This window comes from Cynoglossus semilaevis, chromosome 13 (assembly GCF_000523025.1).
Source record: "Cynoglossus semilaevis isolate Cse_v1.0 chromosome 13, Cse_v1.0, whole genome shotgun sequence".
In the NCBI taxonomy this organism is placed as follows: Eukaryota; Metazoa; Chordata; class Actinopteri; order Pleuronectiformes; family Cynoglossidae; genus Cynoglossus; species Cynoglossus semilaevis.
This window is the reverse complement of record NC_024319.1, coordinates 21,074,478-21,093,051: the sequence shown is the minus strand read 5'-3', so window position 1 is coordinate 21,093,051 and position 18,574 is coordinate 21,074,478. Positions and strand designations below refer to the sequence as shown.

The window sequence follows — 18,574 nt, the reverse complement described above, 5'->3', positions numbered from 1 at the left end:
GGGGGGTGCCATTGCAGGTGAGTCAGGATGGAATGATTAAATGAATGAAATGTGACGCAGCGTTTTCCAATGCTGTAAATGTGTAATAAGAGACTGGCAAAATCTGATTGGTGGAGGAGGTGTAAAATGAATATCTGATAATAATATGGGAAAGGAGGCTGTGTCCCTGTCTAAAAATAAAATATGTGTATCCTGTTTTTTTTTGGGGGGTGGGGGGGTGGTTGGGTTGGGGTCTTCTAATGAGCCAAAGGGGGGCCCCAGCAAAGCCCTGAATAAACAGGACTCAGATTATGGACAACACAGCTTCATTACAGTTGAGTTTAAACAACTTAATATACATCCATCCATCCATCCATCTTCGTCCACTAGTCCACTAGAAGGCGCCAACCACCCCAACAGGGATCCAATCTTGCCCAGGAGGTGAACCCTGGGGTTCCACACCAACGACAGAGACATTGCCTCTGGGCCAAAGTGCCACACAAATATATATACATACATACAAAAATGAACTGGATTTACACGTTATATTTTTCTTGAATATAAATATATGTTCTCAAAAGGTGTTTTTCTATGATACAAGGACAATTGTCAAACAGCCTCTGTTCTTGTGGTCAGTGTGTCCTGTTGTGTGCGAAACAGCAAGCCACTGTCACTGATGTCACGTTAAGTTGCGCAACGTTTTGAAATGAATCGCGCAGCAGGTCAGGACGCCTGCCGAGATGATCACTTTTGATAAAAAAAACTGGTGTTAAGATAACCTTGGCTTAATAGTGTGTAAAATTGGTTTAATTTGTTTACGGAGTCAAGTTTTCTGTCAACGTGGCTGAAAACTGTACGTCAAAGCTTAAAGGATTAGCGGCCAAGGGCAATGTTTTAATTAAATGAAAGATGAATTTATTCTTGTCCATGAATATGGAGGATGACCTAAGAACAGTTCTTTTTTTAAAACATTCTATCTTTTTCCTCAAACGTCTGCCATAATCTCTGTCTCCCCTCTCCGGGCCTGATTTATTCACCTATCTTCCTACCTATCGTCTGCAGAGAGCCGCTGTGCATTAGCAGAGGTTCTATTCATACTAAAATTAGATTTTTCAACAGTGCAGGTAAGGTTGGACCTGAAGCAAGCCTCCGTGGATATAATCTTCTACTGTACGATATCGTCTTTGGTTTAAAAAGAAAACAGCGCCGCCAACCCTGGATAACGTTGCGCTTATAATACCTTGTATCTAATCATCAAATCACCAAACAAGCTTTTGATTCTCTTTGTTGAACATTACATAAGACACACACAGAGCAGCTTTAATTGCTCGCCTCTGAATGGGATCATATTTTACAATACAGAAAAGAGCAAAAAATTATTTTTGTTTCAGGGTGTTTAATATTAAATGATTAATACATGTCTTTTCTTTAATATTTATTTTTTAAGGAAAATGTCCCTATAGCAGTGGGGTGCACCCCCATATTGAGACATGGGGGGCGCTAGAGGGGATTTTCAGTATCCTGTCTTCATTCATTTATTCTTGAACGATAAACAAGCCTCCAGTCACTAGATGGTAGCAGAGGAAGAACTCGTACAGTGGTTTGTGATAAATGAATATACATATTACCAGGTGCTTGATAGTATTTCAATTCGAAGGATGGGGGGAATTAGGGTGGCGTGAAAAAACTTCTGTCCACCAGAGGGCGGTATGGCAGAAAAAAATTAAGAAACACTGCCCTATAGCCAGTAGATGGTAGTGCTGGGAGGAAGGCGTGCATTATGGAATGCGTAAAATGTTACTCAGGAAAAACACATCTTTTTGCCTAATAAAGTCCTGTTTTAAAGGCTCTTGATACGCTATATGGAAATGCTAATACCGTTATGTAAGGGGATGCTCTGTTTACACCATGCCATACTAAAAGAGATCTGAGAGCAGCTTCTGAGACGAATGAAGTTCTCAGGAAATGTTTAGCAACATAATAATTCACGTAGCGTGCAGCCTGCTTTCTCTTACGACTCGGACTAATTGGACTGATGTCTTTTTCGCACAAAACTGCTGGTCCTGCTTCAGGGCTTTACTGTATTCAGCAAACAGAAAGAGATAGGGGGAAAGGTATGACCCAGACCTGACTACAAACATTTTTTATATTTTCTTGTAACTCTTTCTTCCTACTTTGTCCAACTGCCTCGCCTTTATCGCTGCCATAATTTAGTGCCTTCCACCTCTCCAATCTCCATCAACAAGAGTGCAACTTTGCAGTCGCTCTCTCGGCCAATAGTCTCTGCCCTACATTGCATTGTTATCCATTAACACTATACGGGCACACATCCCATGTTACTTTCAGTGTTGTGAGTGGCAGCACTCACAATAATGACGTGTTTTTGTTTTTTTTTCTCTCCCCCTCTTGTATCTACTTCCTGAAGAAGAGTGTCTCAGGATACTGTGCCACCATTTTTGATTTGGGCGAGGCCCATTAATCTTTTCACGGTGAGTGCTTTTCTTATTACAGGGTCCTCACTTGGAGAAGCAGCAAGTGCTGTTTTAAATCAATGCATATCACTCTAACACACATCACTCATTAACAGCCGAATGTAATGGAATACATTTTCTTCATTTATATACTCAACTACATTTGCTGCGTTAGTGCGTTTTATTGAGGTAGATTTTTTATTTTTTTTGGCACATTCTTCTTCAACTATACATTTTCGTGTCCCACCTACAACATGATTTTTTTTTACCAATATCACCTCGGTTTTAGCATAATTGTGTAATATCTGTAAGAATCGTTATTGGAGTTTCCTCCGAAAACAGAAACGCGATAAAGCTAAGTGCCGGAATTGCTTGTATGGTCCTGGGAAGTTGACTGCAGTTTTGCGGGCTAACAGCTGCATATATGGATATCGGTTGATATCGTAATTGGAAATTAAGCGTTTGGTCAATATCGCCATACTGGCTATCGGCAAAAAGTTAATATCAGAGATCACTATTTTTTACCTTTAGCAAAAGTAAGAATAAACAAGATATTTTGTTCAATTCATCTATAGTGGTATCTATATATAAAGGTTTGATGTAATTTTTAATGAAATCAATTCTGAGTCAGTTGTTATTGTGTTTGAAAACCAGGTCACACACTCATCGATGTAGAAGGCTAACTATTATTATGGTAAGCTGTTGAATTTTGGGTTTTTAAATTTTAAGTCAAGCAAATCTCGCAGATGAAAGTAGCAGCATTTGGGTTCATTTTGTATTTGTACTCAAACCCAGCTTGGGTGTCTAAGCAGCTACTCTGCCATTTTCAAGCATCCAGGGTGGGAGCGTGGGCCGAGACTGACAGAGGTGTTTGTTGAAGGAAAACAGAAGGTGCTCAAGGCATTTTGTTTTTAAAACAAATTGGACCTGACATTATCCCCGTTTTAGTCTCCCCCTCGTTTCGTTTATCTTAATTGTTTCCCCAAAACTCACCCTATTAAAAGAGCGTCTGTGTTTTCATTTAAATTATCCTAAAAACTCATTACAGCAGCGTTCTAGTCACTGCTACCACCATCCCTTCCTTCCCCCCTTTATTGCCCCCCCCCCCTCTCTGTTTCATTGGTTTTTTTTTCTTCACAGTATATAAAACAAAAACTCTCTTCTGCTGCTCACATGTTTGAACGTATTCTTTCTGTGCCTGTTTTGTTCACCACCAAGGACCATCTGTCTGTCACTATCTTAACAGCTAACAACTCTTGGATGCTAAATTGCTAGTTAAAATTTTCCCAACTTTTTCCATAATAATAGTTCCATCATTTGGATTGGTCAAATATAAAAAGGCTTCCTGCTGTTTTTTTGCCTATCTGTTTTCTCAGAATAAAGTAAAAAATATTTTTTTTACATTTAGAAATGTTTTTTTATCTAAATTAATCACGATTAGTTGTTATATTAGTACAATTATTTTTTTTAAATTGTTGTTTTTTCCTACTATCTAACACCACACCCAACTTCATTCACTTCACTTTCTCTTCTTCACACCTTTTCTTGCTGCCATTTGTCAGTTGATCTGGACGGTCGACCCCACTTCACCATGTCATCTCTTTGCATCCTAACCTTTCCACCCACCTTGACCTTATTCACGGACATTTTCACAGTGTTTTCTCTTGCGTCTGGTTCAATGCGTCTCACTCCTGTCCCACTTCATTTGTCAACTAAGAGATAATAGATATTTTTATATCTGCAGCTGAACCAGGAACAGACCACGGGCATCTGCCAAGTTGTAGAAACAACGTTGGTGCTGGACTGACGCGAACCAAATTCTTATCGGATTAGAGTGAAATTTAAGAAGGTACTGGCAATAATAGGTATGAAAAAGATGTTGGCAAACAGAATTAATGCATATACATTTTATAAAAATAAATACCTTTAAAATTATTTACATGCTAATAACAGGAGTATAAGGTTTTCAAATTAGTAGTGAGATCTGCTATGACGTATGGTTTGGAGGCAGTGGGTCTGTCTTGAAATTAGGAGCTGGATGTGACATTTTTTATTGGAAATGACCAGGATGGCCAAAATGAGAAATGACCGTGTCAAACAAAGTTAAATTTGGCCATTCATTTGGACGGGTCATTATATGTACTATAAATGGCTTGCCCATGTTCTAAGATAGAGAGTATCTGGAGCGAGGATGATGTCCACTGAGCTGCTAGGCAAAAAAAAAAAATCTCAGGAGGGATTGAAAGGTTGGTGTGAGCAAGCTAAATATTCTACTGTGGAAAGCCCTGAAAGGAGCGAGCTAAACTTGCAACGCTGCTGCATGTTTAAACATATCACTGCAAATGTAATATTTAACATACACAGCGTGGGACATCACTCATTTGGTCATTTTTGGTATGAACCGTATGAATGTAGACATGCGCTTAACTTCTCAATCAACAACTCCGAGCTCTTTGAAACAGGACTTGAAACAGATCGCCCACTGGGTAAGTGCTTTTTTAAAACATGCCAAACCACAGCTAAAGCTGCAGAGTAGGATTTAAAGTAGATTACTGGTAATCCATGGCACTGAGTAAAAGTCCTATTCTTGGCTTGTGTTGGTTTTTTTTTTTTTTTTTAACTTTACTTGTTAATTTCCTCAAGACAGGATTCCGTACAATATTATACACAGTTAACTGATGTCTATAAAAGAGGGCCAATTTATCAAAGTATTGCCTAGCACTGAGTGTCGGCAATATGAAAAGATGACAAATGTTCAAACACGGCAAAGTGGAAATGGCACCGTACAAATGAAAGCAACGGCTGAAAAAAATGAGGAGGACTAGTAGGAGGGAGAGAGAAAGAGCGGATATTTTTCCACAGAGGTGGCATCGGCACATATATAACTGTCTAGGAGAGACCGAAACAGAGAGGGTGGGGGGCGGGGGGTCACTTTTCATCACGCTATTGTTGTGTGCGAGAGAGGCCTGCTGATCCTGCTCATGCATGGGAAACAAGGCATCGGTTCAATGAAGACATGAGGAGAGCAGTCGAAAAAAGTTACATAAGATATCACTCCTCCGTTCGCCGGCATTATTCAACCATTTCCATCTGATCTCTAAATCACGCATTAGGGTGCAATGACAGGATATGCCAGCAGGAGGCTCGTGGATGAAAAGAAAAGACCTGCTGAGTGGCAGACGTCTGCATGCAATTAGTCAAACTACAGCAGTACTGCATGCTGCCGAACAACCTCATGATGAGCGCGTCACTGTTCAGTTCGGCTTTTTTTTTCTTCATTTTTTTCAACTTTTGCACTTTCGAAAAATGGTAACCACATTTTGACTTATCAGATGTTATGTGAGGAACTATAGGTTAGATGGCATTAACATCCATCAGCAAAAGTGTCTGGACCAAGGGTACCCACAATTTTTAGGCTATTCAAATGATCATAGTATATGGTCATTACTACACACTATATATATATATATATATATATATATATATAACATTAAACTAATTGTTAATTGTTTCGCTTAAGGCGCCTTGTAATCCGGTGCGCCTCAGGACCGAAAAATACGGTATATATATATATATATATATATATATATATATTGTATATATATATAAAATTCTACAGTGTGTAGTAATGAGCATATATATACATATATACCATGTATACTATATATACAGTATGTAAATATATATATATACAGTATATACAGTGTATGTATATATATATATATATATATATGACTCTAGTCTAGACTGTGCACCAAACTCTAAGGGAATGTCAACTTAAAACATTGTGGTCATTACTCCTCAAAAATATGACACTGACTTTAAAACTGACGTCAACATTACTATTTGTTACCCATATAAACTAAGAGTAAAAAAACAGGTAGAAGGTTCTGTGGCATTCACAAACCCAACTTTTTCACGTGTAGTGCATAATAAATTTAAAATGTAATAACATATCAGACGATCAAAAGCATTGTCGGAGATCAGGGGAGGGAAGGAAATAGCTTTTTTTTGTTTTGGAAAGTTCTAACCTTTAGAACAGATTGCTCCCTCATCTGGGAATGACCTTCAGTCCAAAACAATAAGGTAATTTCTTTAAACGATTTAAACAAAAACAAAACAGACCATACAGTTTAAAACTTCAAATTGAATTCATAATTAATGGCTGCTGTCCTTCACACTACCTGATGTCCATAACAAACAATCATCTCTGAGCACAGTGTTTGACATTTTGGTTTTCTGGTTGAAACACTGTGATATTTATTTCCTGACCAAGTCTCTTTGTAAAATGTCTGGACTTCTTCCCAAATCAAAGTTTTCATATTACTTTTAACAGCACTACAGCTAAGATGTAGCATAATAGCTTAAAATGTGCCAATATATATAACTAAAACATGCAATTTCAATAAATTGCCCTAGAGATGATACGCAAATTTCCACAAATCTTTGAAACAATTACAAGTATATTAGATATTTATTATTACTTATTCAAATTTAATGAAATGTTATTTCATAAAAAATATCCTGAACATGAAGCGTGTGTATATTTTATATTCTCAAAATTCATCAAGCGGACCAGACTGAACACCCTACTGGGCCAGTTTTGGCCCGCAGGCCGTATGTTCGACACCCCTGCACTCCACACTCCGATTAACTGATAACAGAGAAAAACCTGCACTCCACGCTCCGATTAACTGATAACAGAGAAAAACATTAAAATTCATTCTTTTTTTTTAACTTGGACAATTAAGTCATTCTGATTGTTTGTAGTGGGTGGAAATGACAAGTTGTTTCTTTGCGAGAGGAAGCCTGGATAATGATATTGGCGGCTGCAGCATCGGTGGCACAGCGGCCACCATCTTCATGTGTAATCAATACCTCTGCTGACTCAATTTCACAGGGAGCTTTAAAAGAATGTTTCTTACTAAATCGGGAAAACAAGAAAAGCTCAAAGACAAATGAGACAAGCATCCTGTGTTTATATGGTCAGCTATACACCTTAGAACAGGGGTGTCAAACATACGGCATGTGGGCCAAAACGGGCCCACTAGGGAGTTCAATGTGGCCCACTTGATGAATTTTGAAAGTGGTAAACATACACAAACAGTTCAATGTCAAAGATGTTTTGCAATTGTTTTTTGAAAAATCCTCATTTGAACATAAATTTAAATATTTTAGTCCAGCTGCTTATAGTTGTTAAATGTTAAAAAAACAAAACTGTCGGACACTGTGACTTACCATACACCAAGAGGGTGTAGTGATCGGCGGCCCGTCCGTAGTTGTTCTGAGCCTGGCACAAGTACGTCCCGTTGTACGTCTGGCTCAGGCGGGAAATCTGGAAAGTGGGCCCTGAAATCTCAGCCCTTTCAGGTAAGGTGTCATTAATCTTGGACCACTGAATGTTCCTGGGTCTGGAGGAAGAAGTGAGAAAAAAGGTAAACAGAGAGACAGAAAAAATATTAATGCCATCCATGGTATTAAAAAGTAATTAAATGATTAAAAAGGTCTTGTTATTTATAGAGGTTTTATTTGGTGTGTATTTACAGTAAAGTCCGTACATATCGGATCATCAACTTTAAGGTGTAGTACCACTGCTGGCCTGCAGGAAATTCATATTCTTAAATACAAAGTCTTCAACTAATCCAGTGGTTCTCAGTTATTTTCAGTCATGCCCCGCCTTGTGGACAGAAATGTTTTCACGTCCTCCATGTATATTTTTATCTGTACAAACCACTGTATGAGTTGCTGCCCCCTAGTGTGTGGTCAAGAGCCTGTCGACACCATTTCATTGGAGACTCAGGCCCAGTGTCTGCAACTTGCTTTTTGGGAGACACGTATAACCTGAGAGAAACAAGCATATTTACTACGATGTGAAGAACACAAATAATTTAACCAAAACTGAGGGTCAAAATTTTTGATATATTGTTTCATTTTTAATTCCCAGAACCAATAATTTAAGCCCCTGGCAGATGAGTTTTATTATAAATATTTAAAATTAAAAATACTTTATCCTGTGACATTGATATTGGTTAGTTGAACCAATATTCAACTAAAATAGAAAATAAACAGTGGTGTCAAAGCCAGTCAGTAACTGAATTCAACACATATGATGCTTCGTCTGCAAAGGCTCTAATGTTGCAACAGTGAGAGCAAACACAGCTCTGGGTTCACCACAGGCTTTCATGTGTCGGTCACACGGGCTGATTCTTTCAGCTGAACACACACAACGGCCCGGAATGACTGGTTCGGGACCAATTGCCTCCAAATCATCTTCCCATTGGCCAAACACAAAGAGACACTTTTCCCACAGGCATGAGCAACAATACAGGGAGCAATATTTAGGTCACACAACCACAGCTTCTCTGTGAGTGTGTGTGTGTGTTTGAGTGTGTGTGTGTGTGGTGTCATCTTCCTCGTAAAAATGTTATGCATGAGGCAGGGGATGAAGGGTGGGCGGAGGGAGACAAAATGAATTGGTTTTAAAAGATTGGCAGACGGAGTAGAGAGGAAGTGAAAGGGATTAAGGTGGTATTCTGGAAAAGGGCATGTAGAAGTGCGCGACTGGCTAAGAGTAATGACTCGTGCTCACTCTGTCAGATTACAATCCGGATTTATACGTCTCCTCATACGTCAAATGTCTAATTAAACCTAGGGCTTGCTTTGTCACAGTGTCTCACTTTGTCCATTTGTTTCTATTTCCTACAGTGATGTGTTTCAACCGTTCAGGATAGTTCAAAATGTGGTTCAAAACACTGTGACTGTGAAGTACACACTTCTCAAACCGAGGGAATTGAACCTGAATGTTTACTTTGTTCAGCAGAGATGCCCAGCAGTGAGGGGAGCTATGGGTTTGTTACCGGTTCATTCATTAAAAAAAAAACAAACAAAAAAAAAACAGGGACAAAGAAAATTGTATTTTACTACTACCGCAAAGTAAAGTTACATACGTAGACCGCTATGACTGACTAGTGATTTTGTGTGTGGTTTTTGTTGAGACAGTGCAGTGCAAAGGTGATGGTGATGGTGCTACAGACCATTGTTTCCCAAAGTCTGGGTCGCAACCCTCAGGTGGGTCACAAGAGATTTTTGTTTGGGTCGTCTCGCATCATGTTTCCCAGGAGTTTACGAATAATGTCTATTGACTTGGGTCGCAAAGGTTTGGGACTTTTAAAATACGGGTCCCCAGAAAAAAAAAAGTTTGGGAAACACTGCTACAGACAACAAAGCACTGACTTTGTGTCAGTAGGGTTGTGAGTATCGATTCCTTGGTATTGATATAGCGATACTCACAAGAGTATTTGATAACGATTTTGCAAAGTCATTTAGAGTCGTTTACAATTATTGTAATTATTTTTGATTCTCGCTCTTGTTTTGTTCCACAAAATGTGTATTTCCTGGGGGTTTTTTTTTGGTTTTATTTTTTGTTTGTTTCTCTGGGATGGGGGCGCTAAAAAGCCCAGAAATATCACACAAAGTATCGATACCAGTACCTGCATAGAAACGTGTCAAAAAAAAGAAATCAGGATCTTATAAAATGAAAACAAACAAAAAAAAAATCTGGTATCATGCATCACCACCTCATACAAATACACTTTTATAAAATGAGTTGTATTTAAAAAAAAGTCAATCCAATAACAGAGTGATCGGAAACAGTCCTAACAAGAGACAATGGCTGCGCAGTTAGCAGTTAGAGGAAGTGTTGTACACCCAATGGGGACACAAACCAGGTGGTTAACAAGTCCAGGGAGGGAGGGGTGAAGGTGAGTCGGTGGGTCCAGTCCAACCTTTGATGAATTGTCTCTCGTCCCATTCGTTGGTGTTGCAGACATGTGCACGCACCATCAGCAGCCAGCCATTACAGTGCTTTAGTGTGGCTATACTGTATGTCTCGGCCAGTTTTTAGTGGCACACACCCAGACACCCACATGCACATGTTGGCTGCCTCGCTGGGGAGCTATAGTGGACATGATAAGCAAACGGAGATGGACCATCTAGGGGGGATTTAGGAGCTTAGAAGCCTTTTGGAAAGTGCACAATGGGCTTCAACAGTTAGCTGATTGGGATTAGTTACACCACAAACACACACAAACAAGATTTGAATTCACAGACGTTTGCTGGTATCAGCACACACATGCGGCTCCTTTCGTTTTCAGGGCTTGAGCTGTTTTCCACTTTTTCTCCTCATGCCTAAAATATGGGTTCAGTTTTTATCAATCCATTAAAAAAGTAAGGACTTTGTGGCTCCTGACGTCAAGCCAACTCGATGCAATACAAGCTACGGTGCCAGCAATGGGGATAATGCATTTCTATCAGGAGGCAGTTAGCAATGCATTTCACAGCTAAAGTGAATGTCATTTTGAAAAGGAGAAGTGATTATTTGTGTCATTTGTTATTATTTATGTTTTTTTTCTTATTTGTATTTAACTGATTATCAAATAGTGGCGCTTTGGCCCAGAGGCAATTTCTCTGTCATTGGTGTGGAACCCCAGGGTTCACCTCCTGGACAACTGCTGCCCCCGCGACCCGGTAACGGATAAGCGGATGAAAATGAATGAATGAATGCATGATTATCAAATTGACAAAAAAAAAAAAAACGTACAGTGGGGCTTCAAGATACGAGCTACCTGAAAGTTTTTGAAGTTACGAGTAAGAAACTCTTCAAGATTTTCTTTGTGATATGAGGAAACATCGAGTTACAAGTGCTCAACCCAGCTCCATTTTTCCACTCTACACTCGCTCACTGTCCCTCGTTTGATGTTTTATCACCTTTTATAACAATGTTTTAAAATGTTTTCTTAATTATTATTATATTATCAATATCTTTTGAAGGGGGGGTCATTAATTAATTAATACAATATTTCTGGGGGGCTGGAACAAATGAATTGTTTTTAGTTATTTCTATTGGGGAAAACACAATCGAGATACAGGTGATGTTGTGGAACGGATGAAACTCGTGATCTTGAAGCCCCACTGTATTTCAATGAATTTTTTTATTTCTTTTCTGTAACTTAATATTTATGGATCAGCATTCATATTGTATTGCAGGTGTCTTGAGGGATAGAATCTTTTTCGGACAGACACTAAAATGAAAAAAAAAATCGCATTTTTGTCTTATATTATTATCTGATGTTTAGGTTGGAATCGAGTCGCGGGCCGGATTGGACAGTTTGGCGGGCTGGATTTGGTATGCAGGCCATGATTTGTGTTTTTTCCAAGTCTATGATATGAGCCAACACTGATGAACACTACAGAAAAATGACCACCTAAACTGTTCCCCTGCATTTATGTATGTTACCTCTCAACGTTTCCCTAGCAGAAACACCGTAGTACTATCCGATGATACTACTTGTAACTGTTTAAATCACAGTGTTTGGCACTTACTTATGTGGAAATATAATTGAAAGCTATGAATTGAGCACTGAAGTTATAGTCAATTAAACTGAAGCAGGTAGTTATACTCGAGGATACTTACACAACAGGCGATGAGAAGCAAGTGGTTTTCTGTTAAAAGTGAAAATCATGTTCACATAAAGCTGCCAGTGTGACATTTACAAATCACCACAGAGTGGCCTGTAATGGACCTGGATCTCTTCAGCTCAAAAATACTTCAAGGCAAATGACCTTTTTTAGGTAATGTTTGTTCATTTGCATGTGTATATACTGTCACATCCTCTTCTAAAAGCCCCAGAAAAACATATGGAAACTAAAGCAATTCAAAAAGTAAAAATGTTTCCCTCCGCAGAGCAGGGATAGAAGTCACACACTAACTCACAACGCAAGCCGTGGCTCATTTTTGCGTATAAACCAATGCCGTTCGGTAATATCACTTTGTAAAATGTTACGCTTGTAAAGGCTGACTTTAAACTTGGCAACCCCGTGCATGTGCTCGTCAATCAAATGCTCTCTGTACATCCCCTAAGCCGAGGTGTCAGGCCTCTCAGCTACACAATTGCAAGCACTGACACTTTGCTGACACATTTGCTTTTATAATTCTTTGATTATTTTGTCATGAATTCATAATAGACTCACAGAAAATGCCCGGACGAGCTGCATTGACAAGGTAAAAACGTTGCAACATTTGGTGCCAGCTCCTGGATGATGATGCCAGGTTCATTTGCAAGCTTAAAATGAATGCATCCGGAATTCTAATTCACGTTTAATTAAGCACAGTGCGTATTGATTAATTAAGGAATTCATAAAACCTCCTCGAAAGGAACACTTCATGTTTTTCTGAAGCGCACGTCAGAAAAATCAGTGTAACCAACCTTTTCTGAGCCACAGCACACGCTCCCAAAAGGTACTCAGTATTAAACCTTATCCTGTTTAGCTAAACACAACCCTGATAGACTCGCAGGAATTGAAGAAAGACAGAAATCTTCTTCAAGATTCTCTTTTTTTTAAAGCAATCTGCTGCTATCTAGTGCTATCCATCCCATCTATAAAACTTTAATTTATAAAATAAATAAGAAAATAAATAATAGCTTCAGACCAATTAAGTGAAACTGGATAATATCCCGTGGCACCAGAGGTTGAGAATCACTCGTTCAGTGCCTCGTAACCTTATATCTGCTCAGACTAGGGTGTCCTAAAGTGTAAAAAATTTCAGCTGAGAAAGTAGTGAAGTCAGTGGCAAAAATTGAATTGAGTAAAAAATGAATTGAATCAACTTTGCTTCTGGAAACCTGTGTCAAAGCAATTTCAGAAAGCTTTTAGAGAGGTTTCAACAAAACGGCACACCAGAACTTTTACCCTCAGATTGATAAATAGTACATTTGAGTTCTCTATTAACTCCCTGCAACATCATAGAATGGCTGACAGTACAAATGATGTTTACGCTTCGTGAAGGGAATAATGTCAAGGTATCCACTGTGGAAAAGGTCTTGTTTGGGTTCCTACTGAACACGAGACGTGGAAATATTCTACAAGGGGTTTCTCCGGGTACTCCTGTTTTCCTTGGGTTGTTTGGACAACATGGGTATAAATATTAGTGTGAATGGTTGTTTATACTGATGTGGACCTACAATGGGCTGGCAATGGAATTCTCTGAGCTGAACATGATCCTGTGGTAGAAAACTGATACATTTATGGATTTATTAATAAATAATTTATAATTATTATTTGTGGATTGTTATGCAAAATTGTTGAAAGATTGAAAGAAATATCCTGGTTCAGGGCCAATTCCAAATTTCCATGTATTGCCAGTTCATGCTCTAGAGCATATGTGTCAAACTCAAGGCCCGGGGACCAAATGTGGCCCGCCAAGCCATTTTGTGTGGCCCGCGGGAGCTAAAAAAGTTCATGCATCACTTTCTTATCCTGAGAAATTAAAAGTTTTTATAATCAATCAAATAATTATATTTATTAGTCTGTTATGGAGTAGACACATCTATACCAGTGGTCCCTGACCTTTTTTGTTCCAAGGACTGGTCAGCCAGTACCACCTGTTACTACAGACCAGTACCAAGGTGCTGAGCATCGAAGGATCATTACATTTTCAAAATAAAACATCTTTTAGACTCGAGTCTGTTTGTATCAGAGTCTGAATGAGATATTGTTTTGAAATATTGACAGATTATCGTTATATAAAGAAAGTAAATGATATGACTGGATCATCTTTGAATGAAGGTAAATTAATAAAAATTAAGTCAAGTTTTTCACTGTGTCCCCCTGCGGCCCAGTACCAAATCACCTATGGACTGGTACTGGTCCACGGACCAAGGGTTGGTGACGCTATACTGTACAGTCTTCCATTTACAACCGGCCCTTCAAGGGGAACTGTATTGCTGATGTGGCCCCTGGTAAAATTGAGTTCGACACCCCTGGTCTGGAGGGTTCCTCCTGCACTCCCCCTTGGTTGTATGCTGGTCCCGAGAGATTTTCCGCGTTGACCTGAACCTTTCTTTGAGTTTTTCTTTGTTTGGTTTGCCCTTAGTTCTGTTTTGGTCTCTGAGCAGTTGCCCTTCTCTACCTGATGTATTTGACTTGTTCTGTTGTTATTGTTACAATAGCCCTCGTATATCTTAGTCTCTCCAGACTACTGGACAATGTCAGTCAATCCATCTTCCTTTCAAGCATCCTGTTATTTTCAAATACTCTTTGCTTCGGCTCTGAATTTACTCTTTCATCAAGTGTGTCTCTTGGGAAATGTTTTTTTTTTTTTTTTTTTTAAATCGACACATTAAAGCCATGTTACCTGCAGATGGCACTGCTTAGCTACAGCCTAGACCAGGGCTTTCAAACTCATTTTGGTTCAACATATTTAGTACTGGATTGGAGCAGTACAGTTAGAACCTAATTAACTATAAATAAGCCCATGTGTTTCCCCTTTTGTTTCCATGCAGTAAGTATATGAGACATTATTACAATTTATTTTACGAAAATAATTCTAAACAAATGTATCACGGCAGACCAGATTGAACACCCTGACGGGCCGGTTTTTGCCTGCGGGCCATATTTTTGACCCCCCCTCTGGTTGAGACAATCAGACTACAGATGTATTTTAAACTTGAAATTGAATTCGCAGCAACACAAAGATACAGATAACACATAATGAAATATGCAGAAAAACACACTTACAGCGGGTTTCCGTTGACAGAGCAGGTGAGGCTGAGCGAATCGCCCTCTCGCAAAATTCCGGCTGGAGGAATAATCCTGACTGTGGGCGCAACTGTAGGAAGACGGAGGAGTCAAAAGAAAAATGCGCATGAATACATTTCCGGCAACATAATGCGTTAAAATGATCAGAACTGAACAGCGCTCACGTACAGAAGAGGGGAAAAAGGAAACATCAGGATTCAGTACGTCAGGTGAAAACAACATGAAACTAGGCAGCCATAAGAAAGAACAAGTGAATAAGTGAATAAGTTACAGGAAGCAGGGTCCTTAACACGTGTTTCCAAGGCAACCGGCTGACAATCACACAGCTAAGACACCTGTTATCAGAGTGGCCCAGCTTAAGCAGCTGCCTGCTGCCTGTCCTGGCCTAACTGAGAGATTGGATGGCAAACCTCCACTGACAGTCACTCATTATTGCCAGTTCTCTGGTTGCAGAAACCATTGGCTTTCACGTTGAGAAAAAGCTGAATGAATAAATTATTCAAATTCATCAAAAATAGACATTTAAATGAGAAAACAATAAGGAAATGTTTTTTTTTGTCTCACATTTGAATCACCTTATGGGATGTGATAAAAATGATCAGTATGTCATCGCATATATTTAATAAAGTTATACTGAACAGTGTGAAATACCGATAAGCGTAGTGCTCAGGTGGAGTGGTCTCCATTACAATTTATCTTTCTTTTTCTGTTATGGTTTTGTTTGTTTGTGAACCTAGTTTGTTTTCCTCCCTCCGCCAAATTTCACTGGGAAAATAAGGAGTTTTATCATTGCACACGTGTTTGTTTTCGAAAATATCATTTGTTTTATCATTGCACACGTGTTTGTTTTTGTCATTTATTAACTCAGTAATCCATTCAAAATATTTCGTCACTCCTATAACGGACCAACGAAGTCCAATCAGAGTTGCATGGTCATGGAAACAGGAGGTAAAATACAGGGCGAGGGCCAATCAGAGGTACGTTTGTTGCTTCAGACTGCGGGACATGAAAACGGAGATCGAAACCCACAGCCAACGTTTGTCATATTGTAGAATCAGTGAGAATTCTCACATCCTCTCTCCCTCTTGCTTTCTATCTCTTTCTCCCTCCTTCCCTCTCTCTCTCTCTCTTGGCCTTGTTTTCGCTCAATCGCTCTATCGTTCTATCGTTGAATATTTGGCCTTGTTCTCGCTCACTCGCTCTATCGTTCTATCGTTGAATATTTCTAAAAGCAACTCAAGACGTTTCACAAGGCTCTACCAGGATGTACAATCACTAAAATTCAGCAACTGCATGAAATGTTGTCTTGAAAATTTTCAATATTTTTACATTTTTAAAAAATATTTTGTAAACTCGGGCTTGAAACACATACGCATCACCTAAGAGTGTTGACTTGTCTTGATAATTCATGACTGATCATGATTAATTCCACCCGTGATTAATTATTTTTTTATTAATTTTAATTAAATTACAATTTAATTTCAATGTAATTTGACTGGCAGCACACTAATATGTTACAGTTGTCTAACATGGTTCTGCTGCCATTTTAATTATGAACTTTCCACAGAGAAAAAAAAAATCTTTTAAAATAAAAGCAAACTTGACCACGTGACCTTTTAGCCACAGGTACATTAAGGGCTTAAGCCAATTATCCAGGCGAAGTTCACTACTCCCATCTAAATATAAGCAGTATTTGTATTTTTAAATTTAAACTGGACGTTCGTATGTGTGGAGACTTAATAATATGTGTAAATGAGCCTGGAAGGAAACAGATACTAGAATCAGTGCTCCTGTTCCTACCTGTAACCCAATGTTTCATTAACTGATGGTGGTTACCTCCTCTGACCACTGTGTCTGACCACAACCTGGCCAAAAGCCTGTTTCTGCAATTATGGGAGATTTGAATGTATTAGGTTTTAATGAGTGCAAGGCTCCTGTAAGGCAGCTCTCGGCATCACTCTGTTTACACAGTGGATAACTGTGAATTTTTATTCAAAGAGAGAGGCGTCTACCACTAAAAGATATTGCTGATATTGATGTGGAGCTCCAACATGGATAGAAATGATGATTAACTGTACAGAATAATGTTGGATAAAACTGTAAGATCTCAAGTTTCAGGATTAGGTATTTTACCGTTAACGTTCCGTGAACTATTCAAGTCATACTTTCTGAACTAAATATCCATTTCAATAGAAAGTTAGACAAATACCTCTCAAAAATTCACTTGGCTCCTTATGACTTCCTCGAGAAAAACTTCAGTGTGTACTTTACGGCATTGTAAATTTCAATGACTACAGACGATTAAACGCTCACTTTTACTGATTATATTACGGTACATCTCACAGGGGTGCACTGTATTTTTAAACCACGTCACTTCGGCGTCCGTTTTCCAACCGGCTGAATCTTTAATAACCATTTTCAATTATTGTATTCTGAAATATTAACAGTACCTTTCTCTGATCTAATGCGAGAGACTGGTGCATTTATTCCAGCAGCAACCTTTTAACTGTGAATCTGTCTGAATTTCACACTTCCATTGCCGTAACTCAAACTTTTGCAAAACTTCAAAAGTGCCCTCTGCTCACTAAGGTCATGGGTTAAAGCAGTGTCCTGCTCAATAAGGTCATGGGTTAAAGCAGTGTTTTTCAGTTATTTTCTATCATTACCCCCCCTAGGGGAAAAACGTTTTTGAAGCCCTCCCGAATTAAAATACTATTGAGGGATATTTATTTATTTATCTGTACCAAACATTGCATGGAGTTGCGGGCATCAGCATTCTGCATACAGTCCCCTGATTGTCAAAATGGATTAATAAAATGAGCTGCAATGCTGCCATCTAGTGACTTTCACTTTCATATACAGCTGTTTTCCCCCGAAACTATTTTTAGGGCCCATATCATTTGGCAAATAATAATAAAAAATTTGACTGTTGGTCCCCGGGGTAACTGTCCAGAAAAATCGGGCCTGAGTGTCGGTCCCTGGGGTAACTGTCCAGAAAAATCGGGCCTAATCTGGCCTTCCGTCAAATATAGCTAGTGATACATGATAGTAAGTGACAATATTGGAATAGAGCAGTAAATAGTCGGACTTACAGTATACATCCAGGCGGTAGTGGCGAACCTTCCTCTGTCCACCTAAAGCAGGGTGGTAGGCCTCACAGCTCAGCGCTGCACCATTGTCTTTCCTTTCGACAGGAATGCGGATGGTGCTAGAAACGCTGAACGTCTTGCCGTTGTCCTGTTGGGACACCACGCCTGGGAAAACAGAAGTCGCAGGGTGATGATGATGTAAATAACTTGAGTGTTTGTGAAACATGTCTGCGGTCAAAACGTGTGTACCCGTTATCCTGCCGAGCTATCCCACGTATGCAGAGACAAGAAAGAAGAGCCTCGGACAGACCGCCGTCAAGGCGGGAGTAAGGAAGAAAGATGAAAGTTACTGGGTGATGAATGAGCTTCTCACGGCAGCACTAGGCGCCAGAGGAGGGGGGGGGGGCGGGGGGGGCGGGGGGGGGGGGAAGCAAAGGG

General features: G+C 39.3%; 1 protein-coding gene across 1 annotated transcript in view; it reads right to left on the bottom strand.

The window, feature by feature from the left end:
* The window catches only part of cadm4 (cell adhesion molecule 4), a 190,197-nt gene that overhangs the window by 3,830 nt on the left and 167,793 nt on the right, over positions 1 to 18,574 (bottom strand). The window contains exons 4-6 of the mRNA XM_008324218.3: positions 18,140 to 18,301; positions 15,027 to 15,117; positions 7,689 to 7,861 (exon numbers count right to left, since the gene is read on the bottom strand). Of these exons, the coding sequence (XP_008322440.2) occupies positions 7,689 to 7,861; positions 15,027 to 15,117; positions 18,140 to 18,301 (426 nt within the window). The remainder of the gene's footprint in view (positions 1 to 7,688; positions 7,862 to 15,026; positions 15,118 to 18,139; positions 18,302 to 18,574) is intronic.